We start from the raw sequence: 13,730 nt of genomic DNA, 5'->3' as shown, positions 1-13,730 counted from the left end.
AAATCAAATCATATGCTATATACATTATTATATATGTCTGAAAAAAGAATGATCCAAATCATGTAAATGCTTTCAGTACACACCCCCTTCCAGGAAGCCGGTAAAACACCAAATATACGCCACCGCTTCCCTGAAGGGGTCACTTTCAATCTTTTCATAGACTGATTCCGAGGAAGGGAACAGACTCCAATGGAGTTGGGTCTCCAGAATCAACATTACCCCACCATTCAAGGTCAATTCAAGTGATTTACATACTACATTTCTGTGAAATATATCGGTCAAATAAATTTCTTTTGTCATCATATCAATGAAAACAAGTGTAGTTATCTATTTCAGTATGGAAATTGAGGATTCTATTTTGACTCTATTTTGAGGATTACTTTGTTTCCAGGCTTCTGTTCCAGAAATTTGTGATTACAAATCCAACATGGCTGACATTGGTCCCATGACCTCAAAACATTAATCTGAACCAACCAAATTATCCTGGGGTGGGTTTCATAGATGTGGAAGAAAAATAGTCCCTGGGAACATTTTGAAATTTGTTAGTTATAACCATGGTTTCTCATTGTTACTATGGTGGTTGTCACCCAGATTGAGGATTTACCCCTAGGGATAACTTTGATACTCAGTCTATGAAACCGGGCCCTGAAATGTAGCCCCTATATCATAATTCAAATATGGTGTATAGTTTGTGTATTTAAGTCAAACATATTCTGAATAATGCAAAGTAAACTGGAGACACTAGTTTCACTCAAATATCGTCTCAGCACTATATACCATGTAAAATGGCCAGTAGTGAAAGGGTTGAAGTTCTTAGCTTTGATATGGATAAATGGGCACTTTTTGACATTGATTTAGCATTTAAAGCATGCAATTGCTAGCAGGGAAAGTGATTTAAGAAAAATTGAGTGAAATTATACAAATATTCGGAAAACACTTACCAAATTCACTGGACTCATATTGCCCCATATTATTCGAAAAAAATTCTGAGCTATTCAATAACTGATTGTATGTTCCAATTTCAGTTATAGAACCATTTCCAATAACAACAATAAGATCTGCCAGCGGAAGGTGCACCAAACTATGTGTAACCATTAACCGTGTCTTGAAAATAAGAAAGCATAAATGCGTGAAACCAACTCAAATAAAAAGTATTTACCATGGGCTACATTAAAGTGCATGTACTTCCAAAATGAACAAGATTTTCAATTCATATAGAGATACAATGGTATTTCTCCTTTTAATTAAAAACGCATTTATTCCACTTTTTAGCTCAATTTTCTATACATACTTTGTACTTACGTTGAGCAATTGTAATAGGGTAAAGGGTGTCTCAGGAAAAAGGATCATTGATAAAATAAGCTCTTATCAGTGAACTGTTATGTAATCAATTAGATCTAGAATCCAGCCTGTCGATGTTTACTTCTTGAAACTTTCATGAAGCATTAAGTTCATCACGATGCATAAAGGACATTTTACCGACTTGCACTTGACGTATCGGCCCCACTCTGCGCGGTTGCGCCACCGCGCGGGATTTACGCAAAGCAGCAGAACAAAAACACGGCCACTCTCTCAATTTTCAATGATATAAATCGTGTGTGCATTTCAATTATTTCGGCTGTTGGGTTTTAAGGCACAATATAAGTTGATGATGTGATATGGCGATGTTAATTAATGGTAATTCCGCAGTGAAGCTAGTCACGAACGGTGCCGATTGAGTGTACAGCTGCCAAAAACACTGAAATGTGCGTAGTTGCGTAACTATCTTCAGTGAATTGCAGACGAAACAAGAGCCCCAAGGGGCACAATGGCCAGCCTGTCAGATTTGCTTTTTATAAATGATGTAATCTGTGGGTTATATTTATCAATATACACTCCCTGCTCAATATCATTTACATAGTAAAATCGTGTGTTAACACAGACAGCAGGAACGAATGTAATATAGAAATACTAAGTTATTGTATTGTTCAACGCCCCCTGGTGGCCATAAAAAAAACCAATGAGCTTGAAACTCACCTCGATCATAGAACATGTCATGAGCTACAACTTTCCAATTGATTATAGTAGCAAAATATGCTTAAGTATCAATTATGATGTGGAAAAACTTTTTTTCCACCTACGAATGAGTACTGATGACCCCAAGATGGCTGCTAAGTGCGTCATAATTGCCTGGTCAAAAATACCCTCTCGGATATAAAAGATCCCTTTCCAAAGAATACCCATTACAAATTGCAATGAAACATGGCGCACCATTAGAAAGCTACAGTACTCAGAATTCAGGCCAAAATTGACATTTTTGGGAACAAAAAAGGTCACAGTACGGCCATCTTGAGTCCGATCGACTCAATTTTTCTCATGCCGATGGGCCCTCGGGGGATACAAATATATACGAATGATCAAGGTTATTGATAAAAGTGTCTTCAAAATTTCCCTCGAAAACTTCAAAAATGTGTAAAAAGTGCTGATTTTGGCGAACAACAATGGCAGCCAGTCGGCCATCTTGAATCTGACAGGGCCAGTTTTTGGCCTGAAGATGTGTCTAGGGTAGATACACGTATAAAACAAATATCAAGACATTACCTTGAAGCGTCTTCAAAACTTTGGAACTCTCACGAACTATCTAGATGGTTATCTCTCGACCTCAATAGCTTCAAGACCCATCTCAAAACAACTTTGTTCCATGCAGCATACCATTAACTCTCGGAAAGCGAATTGTATTTAACATTTTTTGGCAGAATAAAATTTGATTGAATTTGCAATTCGGGCACATGGCTAATTAGCATATCAAGGTCATACACCCGATTTGGTAAAACCTTTTTTTCGCGAACCTTGCGCAATTGTCAAGGATGAATTTTCTGTAGAGCAAATAAAAATTCCTCCCAAACACCAAATCAACTAAAGACTTCATAGAAATCGATCTTGAAATACAATTTTAAATCTTAAAATAAAACCCGGAAGTAAAACAGTAGACGATACCGCGGATTCACGTGAACACCTGATTTCTGTAAACGAAATGTTGGTTGAGACAAAATTGACGGAAACGTAACGACCATGGTCGACTTATTCGATGAAATCAGGCCTATGTGATATCCAAATTTTGACTTTATTATTCTCCAGACCTCCCTGATATAGAAATAAAAAATTTTGGTGGTACGAAAGTGCAATCACAGCGCCAACGGGGACAGAGCCGTGTCAGAGATCGGCGGAGTGAAAATTGAGGTGGACGAACACGAAGAAGTAGGCTATTGCGCTACTTGAATCACGAAAACTCCTGGCGCGGCCCCGACGCTTTTCGTTGATTAAGTAATACAAATATCATGCAATGGGTTTTCACAATCTACCGCTGGTATTTACCGGATTTCAATATCACTCCAAAATTCAAAGAAACCTCGAAATATCGAACCGGAACACTTCCGGTAGATATCCGCGGCTGCCCAACCGGGAAACTTATTTGTTTCAATAGATATTGATAGGATCCATCATCTTCACCCGTCAAGGGATTCGAACCCACTAAGCTAAAGCCATGCCAGAATCGGGTCGGGCCAATCACAGCGCTTGTAACAAACCACATTAGGCTTCTGTGGAATTTCCCAGTAAATGGGCCAATCAGCGAACACGTAGCGAACGCGGAAGTATTGTCGCGTGTTGATACATGACGTCATGCGCAAAAGCGCCAGTAATGAAATCGCGATAATTCATGTGAACAGCTGCTGATATTTTCAGATAAACCAATCACAGGGAAGACACAACTTCCTGATTGGCTGATAAAAATTGAAATTTTCCCGATTTAACTTTCGTGAAAAATGCAGAAAACATTTTTATGAGACCCTATTTCAAAATTCTGCTCGCTACGATTCCGAGAATGGATTACGCTTAAATACGTGATTTGTTCGAATATGCCCTCACTTGGCAAGCAAAAGAGCCTTTTGTGTGGAAACCATGTCATTTAAATTCGCTCCATTTGTATAGTAATAGGCTCAGCCTACGGCTGGCCTAAAAATTATACCAATCGCAATTGTAAAATAAATATACCAGTACCCACAGCTTTCATATATCCATCCAAATATTTAGTGGCTTTCTTCCTGGATTTGTGAATAAAGACACCGAATAAAGCTAACCGTACGTTAAATTCAAAACCTAAATGATTTTATTCTTAATCATAAAAACTAATCATCAAATTATACATTGACATAAAAGCTGGCACATTTGAGGTTGTAATAGAAATTATACTTAAGTTGAATGCGAATGACATTGTCATTTTCTTTCAGGTAGAAATTATGATATATTTTAGTTCCTAAGAATAATCAATACTCATCTACTACTATACGCTGTTTCAATCTGTCTTTGGGAACAAGGCCCATTGGCCTTGAAGCATTGAGAAAATTATACTGTGGTACTAAATGGTTAATGTTTTACATCTACTGACAAATGTTCACAAACAGTGAGTGATAGAACCACAGACATTGTACGATTTACAAACACGCTGAAAATGAATTTCTTGAATGTGCACACCTCTCACTTCTCACACCCTATGACCCTTTGGAACCCTGAAAATTTGTTTGGCTACCAACATCAATATATTTCTTGCCCAAAAACATACTGTCTCTTTGGGCATATTAGATTAATGCCAACAGCCGGCCTTTTTCTTCTGTTCTATCATCCTGTCAATCATTTGCCTATTTTCCATTTAGTTTTCATCATAATTGTGATATCAATTGAACGTATTAAGTTCCAACGAAGTAAATCTATCGAATATTTGGTATTGGCTTCTTCAAGGAATGTAAAAACAGCGATGTTTACACATGACTTTTGTATGTAACGCGATTGCCGATTAATTGGCTTGTTGCTCGGTTTCAGTGCTAATCAACAAATGTACATATGGGTAAATTTTTCTACCTGGTGGGTTTAAAGGGCAGATTGGTAGCGTATAGGCACTTCATGATTGATTCAAAACTCAAGCTGTACCACTGATGGCATGTTAACCTAATCGATGAGACGTCAAATAAACTAAACTAAACTACTATCACAACCCGAATCTCAAAAACAGTGAGATCACAGTCCACGATTTACTGACAAATCATTACACTGACACCATTGCTCCAACAGTAAACTACGGCAACTGATTATGTGTGTCTCCACGATAAAAATGTGGCACCAAAAATTGACGCATTTACAATATGTTTAGTTAATGATTTTTAATGAAATTATATGGAGACACGTTAACTTGCATATATCTTATTCACCCAGTCCTGGCATATGGCTTGTTAGCAGTGCTTTCTGCGGATCAATGGCAACCTTCTGAAGAAATATTCAATAAATATTCATCAAATTTTGACAGTTATTTTGCATCTGTCATTGGGTATCATTGAGTTGATGACAATTTGTTCTTCCCTAAACGTGAAAGTCTTTAAGGGATTCTTTGTTGATCCGACGTATTGATCTTCATTTCATTCTGCTACAATACAAGTAGTAATTCATCACTACGCGCTTGCTCAATCCTTTCTCATCTACCATATAAATAACAAGCAAAAAATGCAATAAAAAACCTTTTTGGACCATTAAATAAAAAATGTGGTGACGCTTTTTGTAGGGAATAATCGAAAAAATATGTTTGAGTCATTTTCGTCTGTGTCTATTGCTTTGGGTGAACGGAGTTTCAATTTGATTTTGCTATGAAAATGAGAAGTAGTTAAAAGTAGTAATAAATTGTTTTTCATTACTATGAATATTGATTGATGGCATGACGTCAACGCTAATGATTATCATATCTATCAGACAACCTTGATTTAGCATCTGCAAGAGCATTTTCATCGTTTATCAGTCCTCACAGAGACGAAAAAAACAAGAGCAGGTGCTTCATTCAACTACAATTAAATGTACATATAAAATAAGGAACCAATTGTAGATGGAGTTCACTGTAATGAATATATGAAACAAAATTACCTTATCAGCCAGAATTCCCCTTGGTCCAATAACATTTTCAAAAATATGTTTGGCAACGTGGACATCAACAGCACTTAGCGGGTCATCAAGCAAATAAATGTCTGCTTTACTGTACAGCGCTCGGGCTAATGCAACTCTCTGTTTTTGACCTCCACTTAAGTTTATTCCCTTTAAAATGGAAACAACGATATAAGGATTCCCTCAGGCCTCAGGCCTGATTCATGCGAATAGAGTTGTATTTTTTTCATTCTTGAAATAATTTGAATACACACACCTTCTCTCCAATTTCAGTTTTATCACCAGCTGGTAACTGATCCAAGTCAGAAATTAGTGCGCATGCTTTAATTGTTTGCCAGTATAAATCAGGTTCAATGCGATGATTGAACAATACATTATTCCTTAATGAAGCATTCTGTATCCAAGACTGTTGACTAACATAAGCAAGGGAACCCTGAAATTAAAGGTCATTGGTATTTTAAAAGGATTTACATTAACTAATTGTCATTGTCAGGGCAAACTACTTACATTGAGAGCAAGGGTACCGGATGATTGTTTCATTTCTCCGAGAATAGCAGAAATTAATGAAGATTTACCAGCACCGACTGCACCAACAATAAGCACTAACAATCCCTTTTCTATCTCTAGATTAATGCTGCAAAATAAGCAATCCACAATGAAAAAGAAACAATTTGTGAAGAAAGAAGTAAATAGGTTTTCTCCTTTTCCATTCAGGTACCTTTTCATAGCAGCAAAAAATAGTGTGGAGCCTTGAAGGGCACATGCCATCAAAATTGTACTTGCCATGATTCCTTACTGATGAAACTTTAATGTACACATAACAACCTGAGATCTGACTGATCGAAAAAAGTATCTCTTATTAGCCATAGACTATTCATTTATTTTTCCTTCAGTGATAATGTAGTTCATATATAACCCATAGAGGCACTATTCATGTTGAATCTGACAATCAACACAAGCACATGCGCGCTATTAAGCAAGCCTATATACAATCAATAAATTCAACATCATTTGTTCACCGTATTCAAAGTCCTACTTCGTATGAGTTTTGAAGAAGTATGGCATAATCTTGGTAGCACCAATATAAATGGGACAATAATGAACATTAAGAAATGTCTATCATCTGATTTTGTTAATTTTTGGAAGAATGAACTTACTAACTCTGCACACAGTCGTTATGCCTTTTATAATACTGTCCAATGTAACTTCTGCCTAGAAGTTTATGTAAGGTTTATTAATAATCGTTCTCTTCATTCCTATATTCTTGAATTGAGAACTTGTACCTACACTCTCCTTATCGAGAAAGGACGCCACATAGAGATAGAGATAGAGATAGGCGTCTCGATAGAGATGACAGGTTATGTAGAAATTGCTAGGTCATAGAGGACGAGGATCATTTTTATTAATCAGATGCTCACATTTTCGTACAGAGAAGGCAGTCTTCAAACTCCAAGATGCTGAACAATTTTGTCAGCTCATTCTCAATGGTCCCAAAGAGAATATTATCATTTTGGCAAAATTTTTGAAAATATCTTTTCATTCTTTGTAACCATATGAATATAGGCTAACTTTGTCCACTGGGATGTGTTTTTATTACTAGAAAAACGAAGAAATTTTCTTAATATTTTAGAGTTTCTATATGTTCAAATTTTAATTTAAGTTTAATTAAATTTAATTTAAGTTACGAATGTCAACTGTATTTATTCCAACCAATTGAAATTGAATTGAAGACTGACCACCCTACTCACTAACATACGTTTATACAAGTTTATCATGTATAAGAGTAGCAACAGTATACAATGGTAAGTTAATTAATTCAAAACCATAACAAAAACAATACAAGAGCCCAAAGGGGCACTATGGCCAGCCTGTCAGCTTTTCATAAAAGGGCAAATTATGCATTCTGTGGGTTAAATTTGTCCAAATACACTCCTAGCTCATATACTAGTCAATCCCAGGCTAACAATTTCCACAATTCAATCGTGTTTACATACGTAGCACAGACAACTGGAGCTGGCAGGAACAAATACCTGAGATAAATTTGATTGAATTTGCAGTTTGAGCACATGGCTAATTTGCATATCAAGGTCATCCACCTGATTTGAGAAAAAGCTATTTTTCCCGGACTTTCTGCACAATTGTCAATAATATTTTCTGTAGTGCATATAAAAATATTCCTCGCAAAAACCAAATCAACTAAATATTTCACAGAAATCGATGTTGAAATACAATTTTAGATCTTAAAAAAAAACCCGGAAGTAAAACGGTAGACGATAACGCGGGTTCACGTGCTAATCTCTGCGGCTAAGCCAATCATAGAGGAGTCTTTGTTTTTTGATTGGCTTTTTAAAACAGATATTTTTGCGATCAGATTTTTGCGAAAAAGCTTATAAATTTTAAAGAGACCCTCTTTCAAAATTCAGCTTCAAAGGGGTTGGAAAATGGATAATGCTCTAATGAATGATTTGTATGAATATATGATCAGTTGCACCGTCAAAGAGCCTTTACTCTGGAAACCATGTAATTCAAATTCGCTCCATTTGTATAGTAATAGGCCCAGCCTACGGCTGGCCAAAAAATACTCTATGACATGTCTAGTGAAATGACTGGAAACCATGAACATTTTTCAGAGATGAACTCAGACCCGTGCATCTGCTAACATGAACACTAACAGTGAGCACATGCAAAAATTGCTGAGTGAAAAGTCATATTTCTCAGTAATGGTTAAAACAAAAATTCAAACCATTGGCATATTTGATATTTGTGAATATTTCACATTTGAAAAAGACTGTTAGGAAAGCTTATGACAGCGCTAACATTAATCAAATATCAAGGCTGTAAGTTCAAGCCTGCTGTTAAAATCCCCAAAAAACGTTTTCCACCTACGAAAGAGTACTGATGACACTTAAGATTGCCGCCAATAGTGTGATAATTGGTTGTATAAAATTGAATGTTTTACTCCATTGGTGGCAAGAACAAAACAAAGAGTGATCCAAATTTCAAGCGATGAGATGTATACTACAGCAGAGAAAATAATGGTCAAATGAAAGGCTGAATCCAAGAACATGTCTATGGCACGTCTACTTTTACTTAGTAGCCACTTGAGAACAATAAGCAATTAACGATATCGGCTACTTTTCCAGTAGTGTACATTTCAAAACAGTCGCTCTGAAATAGTATTCCTTTCAATTCGGTTGGTTTTCTATAGTAGCTGTTTCAAAGAGTCTACTGTCGAAAAGTGACCATTTGAAAACATCTGGTTTCGATAGTGCACACTAGCAGTAGAGGTGACTGTAAAACCACCCGCCTGTAAACAGTGACTTTGTGATAGTAACTCCTACCATAACAGCTATTCTCAAAACACATCGTTTCTAAAAGTATTGAAAAGTGACCATTTTGAGATCGCTTGCCAGATTCGCTGTTATAAATACACTGTAGCAACATATGCTTCAGATTTGCAGTGATACGTGACAATATAAACATACTGAGAAACTCTACTCACGCTATAGTTTGGGGTATATTTCCACTTAGAGTGACTCAGTTAAGATCTGAAGATATGGTAGATACTCTTTGAGGATGTGAAATGTAATGAGCTATTACCAACTCTAAACAATAAAAGAAATGTAAAGAGCGATTACCAACTCTAAACAATAAATGTCGAGATTGGAGTTGCAGTTTTAAGATAAATCGAAATTTCCTTCTTTTCATGGTGATATAATTTAATGAAGAATTTAATTTGAACAAATGCAGCTATTTTCAAGCATAGGTATGCATTTGTTTTTTATTTAAATTCTTAAATTTAAAGCGCTATCATAAATTCAGGCTAACCTCTCATTATTGAAATGGTGGTTTATTTTCAACGGGGGCCTGGATGTCTTTACATCTTAAATTACGATGTGTTTGAATTTTCCTGAATTCTTATTTCGCTGAATCATTGATTTTTTTAAACAAAATATGCTATATATATATATATATATATCCATGTGGATTTTAAACATTCTAAAAAAAACACCTAAATCGAGCCCATATTTGATCGAATTTAATATCAATAAGAAACTTTGTATGGTATTCAAGATTTCATTTGGTGAAACCGCAACGTTTCGACTGTTGACTAAAACAGCCATCATCACGTGGAATGCAGACATTCCTAGTGAGAAGGGCTTTCAATCAGATGGCTGTCAGTCAACAGCCGAAACGTTGTGGTTTAACTTTAAAAAATTTCATTATACAAAATTCTATTGTGGAATTTCTTCATTTATCTACAGTTAACGGATAGGAGTATTTTATTGGACTTCTTCGGGTCCTGTAGTCGTGTAGGTCGAAAATTATCCCATTTTCGGCACAGTAGCGATATACAACTGTGTTGGTCGCTATGATAGGGATTCCCTGTATATCTGCACCTTAAATCGGTACCTTTGTTGGGTACTAGCCCGCATTTGCTTCCAAATTCAAGTATTGGTAATGTTATTCTTACTCTGAATGCACTGCCGTCGTTGAATATGGTGCCACATATTAGTAGTTACTACTTGATGATAATTTGTGAAAAAGAGTTTAGTTGGAAAAAACTGATAATTATCTTAAAATTCAGCGATTCAGTGGTTCATCAATTCGGCGAAGTTCAAAAACCATACATTTTGGCGTATCATTTTATTGGCACCTTGAAATAAAGTCTCATAGAGATATTGCAGTGCTAAGTTTATTACTATTAAGAGGTAATTACTTTTGGTTCAAGGTCTTTTGGTGGCCAATGCAGTTTGTTCATTCGTTCATCAATCACTGTCTAGTTAGCCAGTGTAATTGACCTGCTGACCGATAGCTGCTGCTGGGTTTTTGATAACCTATATAAACAATTTACTCAACAAAGTAGGAAAGTATGTGAAACTGAAATTACAACCTATCGCATTTCTTTCACTTCTTAAGCCAAACGAAGTTTTCACTATCAAATTAAATTGCTGATTTCAAAATTACGTGAGCATCTCGACACTGCACTTTTATACGCTAATCGTGTGATCTTTTATAATAAGTTGGTAATTTCATTTCAACCAAACTGTATAACTATGAAATAAGATTTGATCAGGGAATCACTTCTAGCAAGCAATAAAACGATTCACGAACAGGCAGAGAACAGCGTGACAAAGTGAACATCACATGGATTACTTAAAAATCGTTTGTATCGAAATAAACAATAAATTCAAGGTTACTTCTTAGTATTTTAGATACATTTTTCGGAATATTTTGTATAGTCTTCATCCAGATAATGAGATAAATAGGACGTAATTAAACACTTTTAAAAACTAATTACGCCTAAAAGACAAATTTATTCTTTTATCTTTCTTTTCTACAAAATCAAAGATATATGAACGCACCAGAATGTTTTATAATCGCAAATGTAAAACAAAAATCTTAAAATTCTAAATTAGACCTGGCACTTTATTAGTAATCATGGATTTAATTCATGACGATGTTATACAAATCAATAGTTGCCATTTTGTTGAGCGTAACATAAATTAGGGGATTCCTAGCAACTCAGAAACTTTGATTATCTATTCACAGAACTATATTCAAAGGATACAGAGTTCTGTATACAAAGCATATAGGGTTTACCAGTACCTTCGAACCTGTCACATATCACTGCAAATCTTTAACAGATGCTGCTATTTCGAACAGGAAATTACCAAGCCATCTCAAAATGGTCACTTTTCAATAGTTGACTTTAAGAAACGATATGTTTTGAGAGTAGCTGTTATTGTAGGAGTTACTATCACAAAGTCACTGTTTACAGGCGGGTGGTTTACAGTCACCTCTACTGCTAGTGTGCACTATCGAAACCAGATGTTTTAAAATTGTCACTTTTCAATAGTTGACTCTTCGAAACAGCCACTATAGAAAACCAACTGAATTGAAAGGAATACCATTTCAGAGTGACTGTTTTGAAATTTACACTCCTGGAAAAGTAGCCGATATCGTTAATTGCTAATTGTTCTCAAGTGGCTAAGTTAAAGTTGAAATTTGGGCTCAAAAGTGCGATAGACATGTTCTTGGATTCAGCCTTTCAAATGTCAAGACTTTAAGTTAAAAAACATGTTGATATTTTCCTCAAAAAACTACTCTCAACCAACGAACGAGGTGATAAATGACTCAAAAAGCAAAACCAGGGATGAAAACGGCCCATATTGAAAAAGTCGGAAAGTATTTTTTTAAAAAAAGAATTTTTTTGGGGAACAAAAATCAGTAACTTTTAGCCAAAAAACTTACTTCCTTTTGGTCAAAATGTTAATAGTTTGGGCCTGAATTACAGCCGTTTTTTTTAATGAGACACCATATTGGTTTCTCCGACTGCACATTTGTGCTAACAACTGCCAAAAACCGTCTTAAGGAGCACTCCGATGTGACGCCCGCAATTGAGGTGATTAAAGTGATTGAGGTGATTTACACTGTTCTCAAGAATAAAGAAAATGTTAGAAAAGGTCGGAAATCGGTCTATGGTCGGAAGATTTTCATCCCTGCAAAACATGAAACCAGTTTGATATGTTTCAAAGATAACTCATCATAAATTCCAGTGAGGCTAACCATTTGGAAGCTCCAGGTCTGTGAATCAGGGCCATTATTGACCTTTTTGGGCACAAAAAAGGTCGCAGGTCAACTATAGTAAGTCTGATCAGCCCGATTTTTCTCCTGCTGAGGGGATACATATACGATATGAATGATCAATAATTGGTGGAAGCGTCTTTGAAATTTCACTTGAAAACTTCCAAAATGTGTAAGAAATATTGATTTTGGCAAATAATTATGTCCACCAATAAGCCATCTAGATTCTGACCGGACCAGTTTTGGCCTGAAGATCAAGACAATCAATTGAAAGGCCTTCTAAACTCATCTACGGATAGACGGACAGACAGACGGATGAAAAGTTAATGCAATAGAACACTAGAAGAGAATGCTAACAATTCCTCTGAGAAGTCAAAGAAAATAGTCTAAAAATATTCGAGCAATTTTTCATTGGAAATGTTCTAGATTAAGACCAATGCTGGTTGGGACAAAGGGGTGGGCAGACAAGAGTAGGCCGTAAAATGAACGCAAAAGACTCAAGTTCAAACTAGGCATAAAAGCCTTTCATTGGAAAACCATAGAATATGAATTCACTACATCTGTATATAGTATATTTGATATCGGCTTCAATACTCACTCTTTCAGCGAAAATGTATTACAGTCCCAAGAAAATGAGGCGTCAGTTATATTCAATGCAGTATCTTAAAAATCAAAAGGCAAAACAATAATTACAATTAACTTAATGTGGAAGAGTTAAATATCCCCAGCTTATTCATGGCTAAGACAGAGGGCTTATAAAACAAATAAGGAATAAAGGTCCAATGGCCCTGTGACTCACCCTCGAATCATTGAGTGTATATTGTCTAAAATGTTATACTAACTATAAATTACTTTGGATTGCAATTGAATGTAGAATAGATTACTGAATTAAAACCATCAACTGACCATATGCTGAAAAAACTCTTCTTTTATTCTAAATCTAATCACTTCATCAATTCTTAGCCCGACATGATCGATACATATATGATACAAGATATAATTATACTCGCAATTTCCAGATTTTTTGCCCTTGAATTAAATTTAAAAAACACGCGCACGTCTCCTAGTCTCATCGGTGTTTGTTTTTTTAACAGCACGCGTGTGGTAACTATACTGTACGTTCTCTACTGATCGCTTCGCACCGATTTAGGTCTATGTGCGTAGACTAATTCAGTGTTGAA

General features: G+C 35.8%; 1 protein-coding gene across 9 annotated transcripts in view; it reads right to left on the bottom strand.

The window, feature by feature from the left end:
* LOC141910687 (multidrug resistance-associated protein 1-like) overlaps positions 1-13,730 on the bottom strand; it is a 134,023-nt gene that overhangs the window by 80,458 nt on the left and 39,835 nt on the right. For 4 of the 9 annotated variants that reach the window (XR_012619914.1, XM_074801402.1, XM_074801404.1 and 1 more), the window contains exons 13-17: positions 13,148-13,211; positions 6,469-6,595; positions 6,218-6,394; positions 5,944-6,111; positions 942-1,104 (exon numbers count right to left, since the gene is read on the bottom strand). Coding sequence is in view for 7 of the 9 variants with exons in the window: in XM_074801402.1 (XP_074657503.1) it covers positions 942-1,104; positions 5,944-6,111; positions 6,218-6,394; positions 6,469-6,595; positions 13,148-13,211 (699 nt within the window). In the remaining 2 variants the exon portion in view is untranslated. Of the gene's footprint in view, positions 1-941; positions 1,105-4,203; positions 5,508-5,538; positions 5,865-5,943; positions 6,112-6,217; positions 6,395-6,468; positions 6,596-13,147; positions 13,212-13,730 lie in introns of those variants that run through there. The other 5 variants (XR_012619915.1, XM_074801408.1, XM_074801407.1 and 2 more) reach the window with 4 other exon arrangements.

Source organism: Tubulanus polymorphus, chromosome 9 (assembly GCF_964204645.1).
Source record: "Tubulanus polymorphus chromosome 9, tnTubPoly1.2, whole genome shotgun sequence".
In the NCBI taxonomy this organism is placed as follows: Eukaryota; Metazoa; Nemertea; class Palaeonemertea; order Tubulaniformes; family Tubulanidae; genus Tubulanus; species Tubulanus polymorphus.
This window is presented reverse-complemented; position numbering and strand designations above follow the sequence as displayed.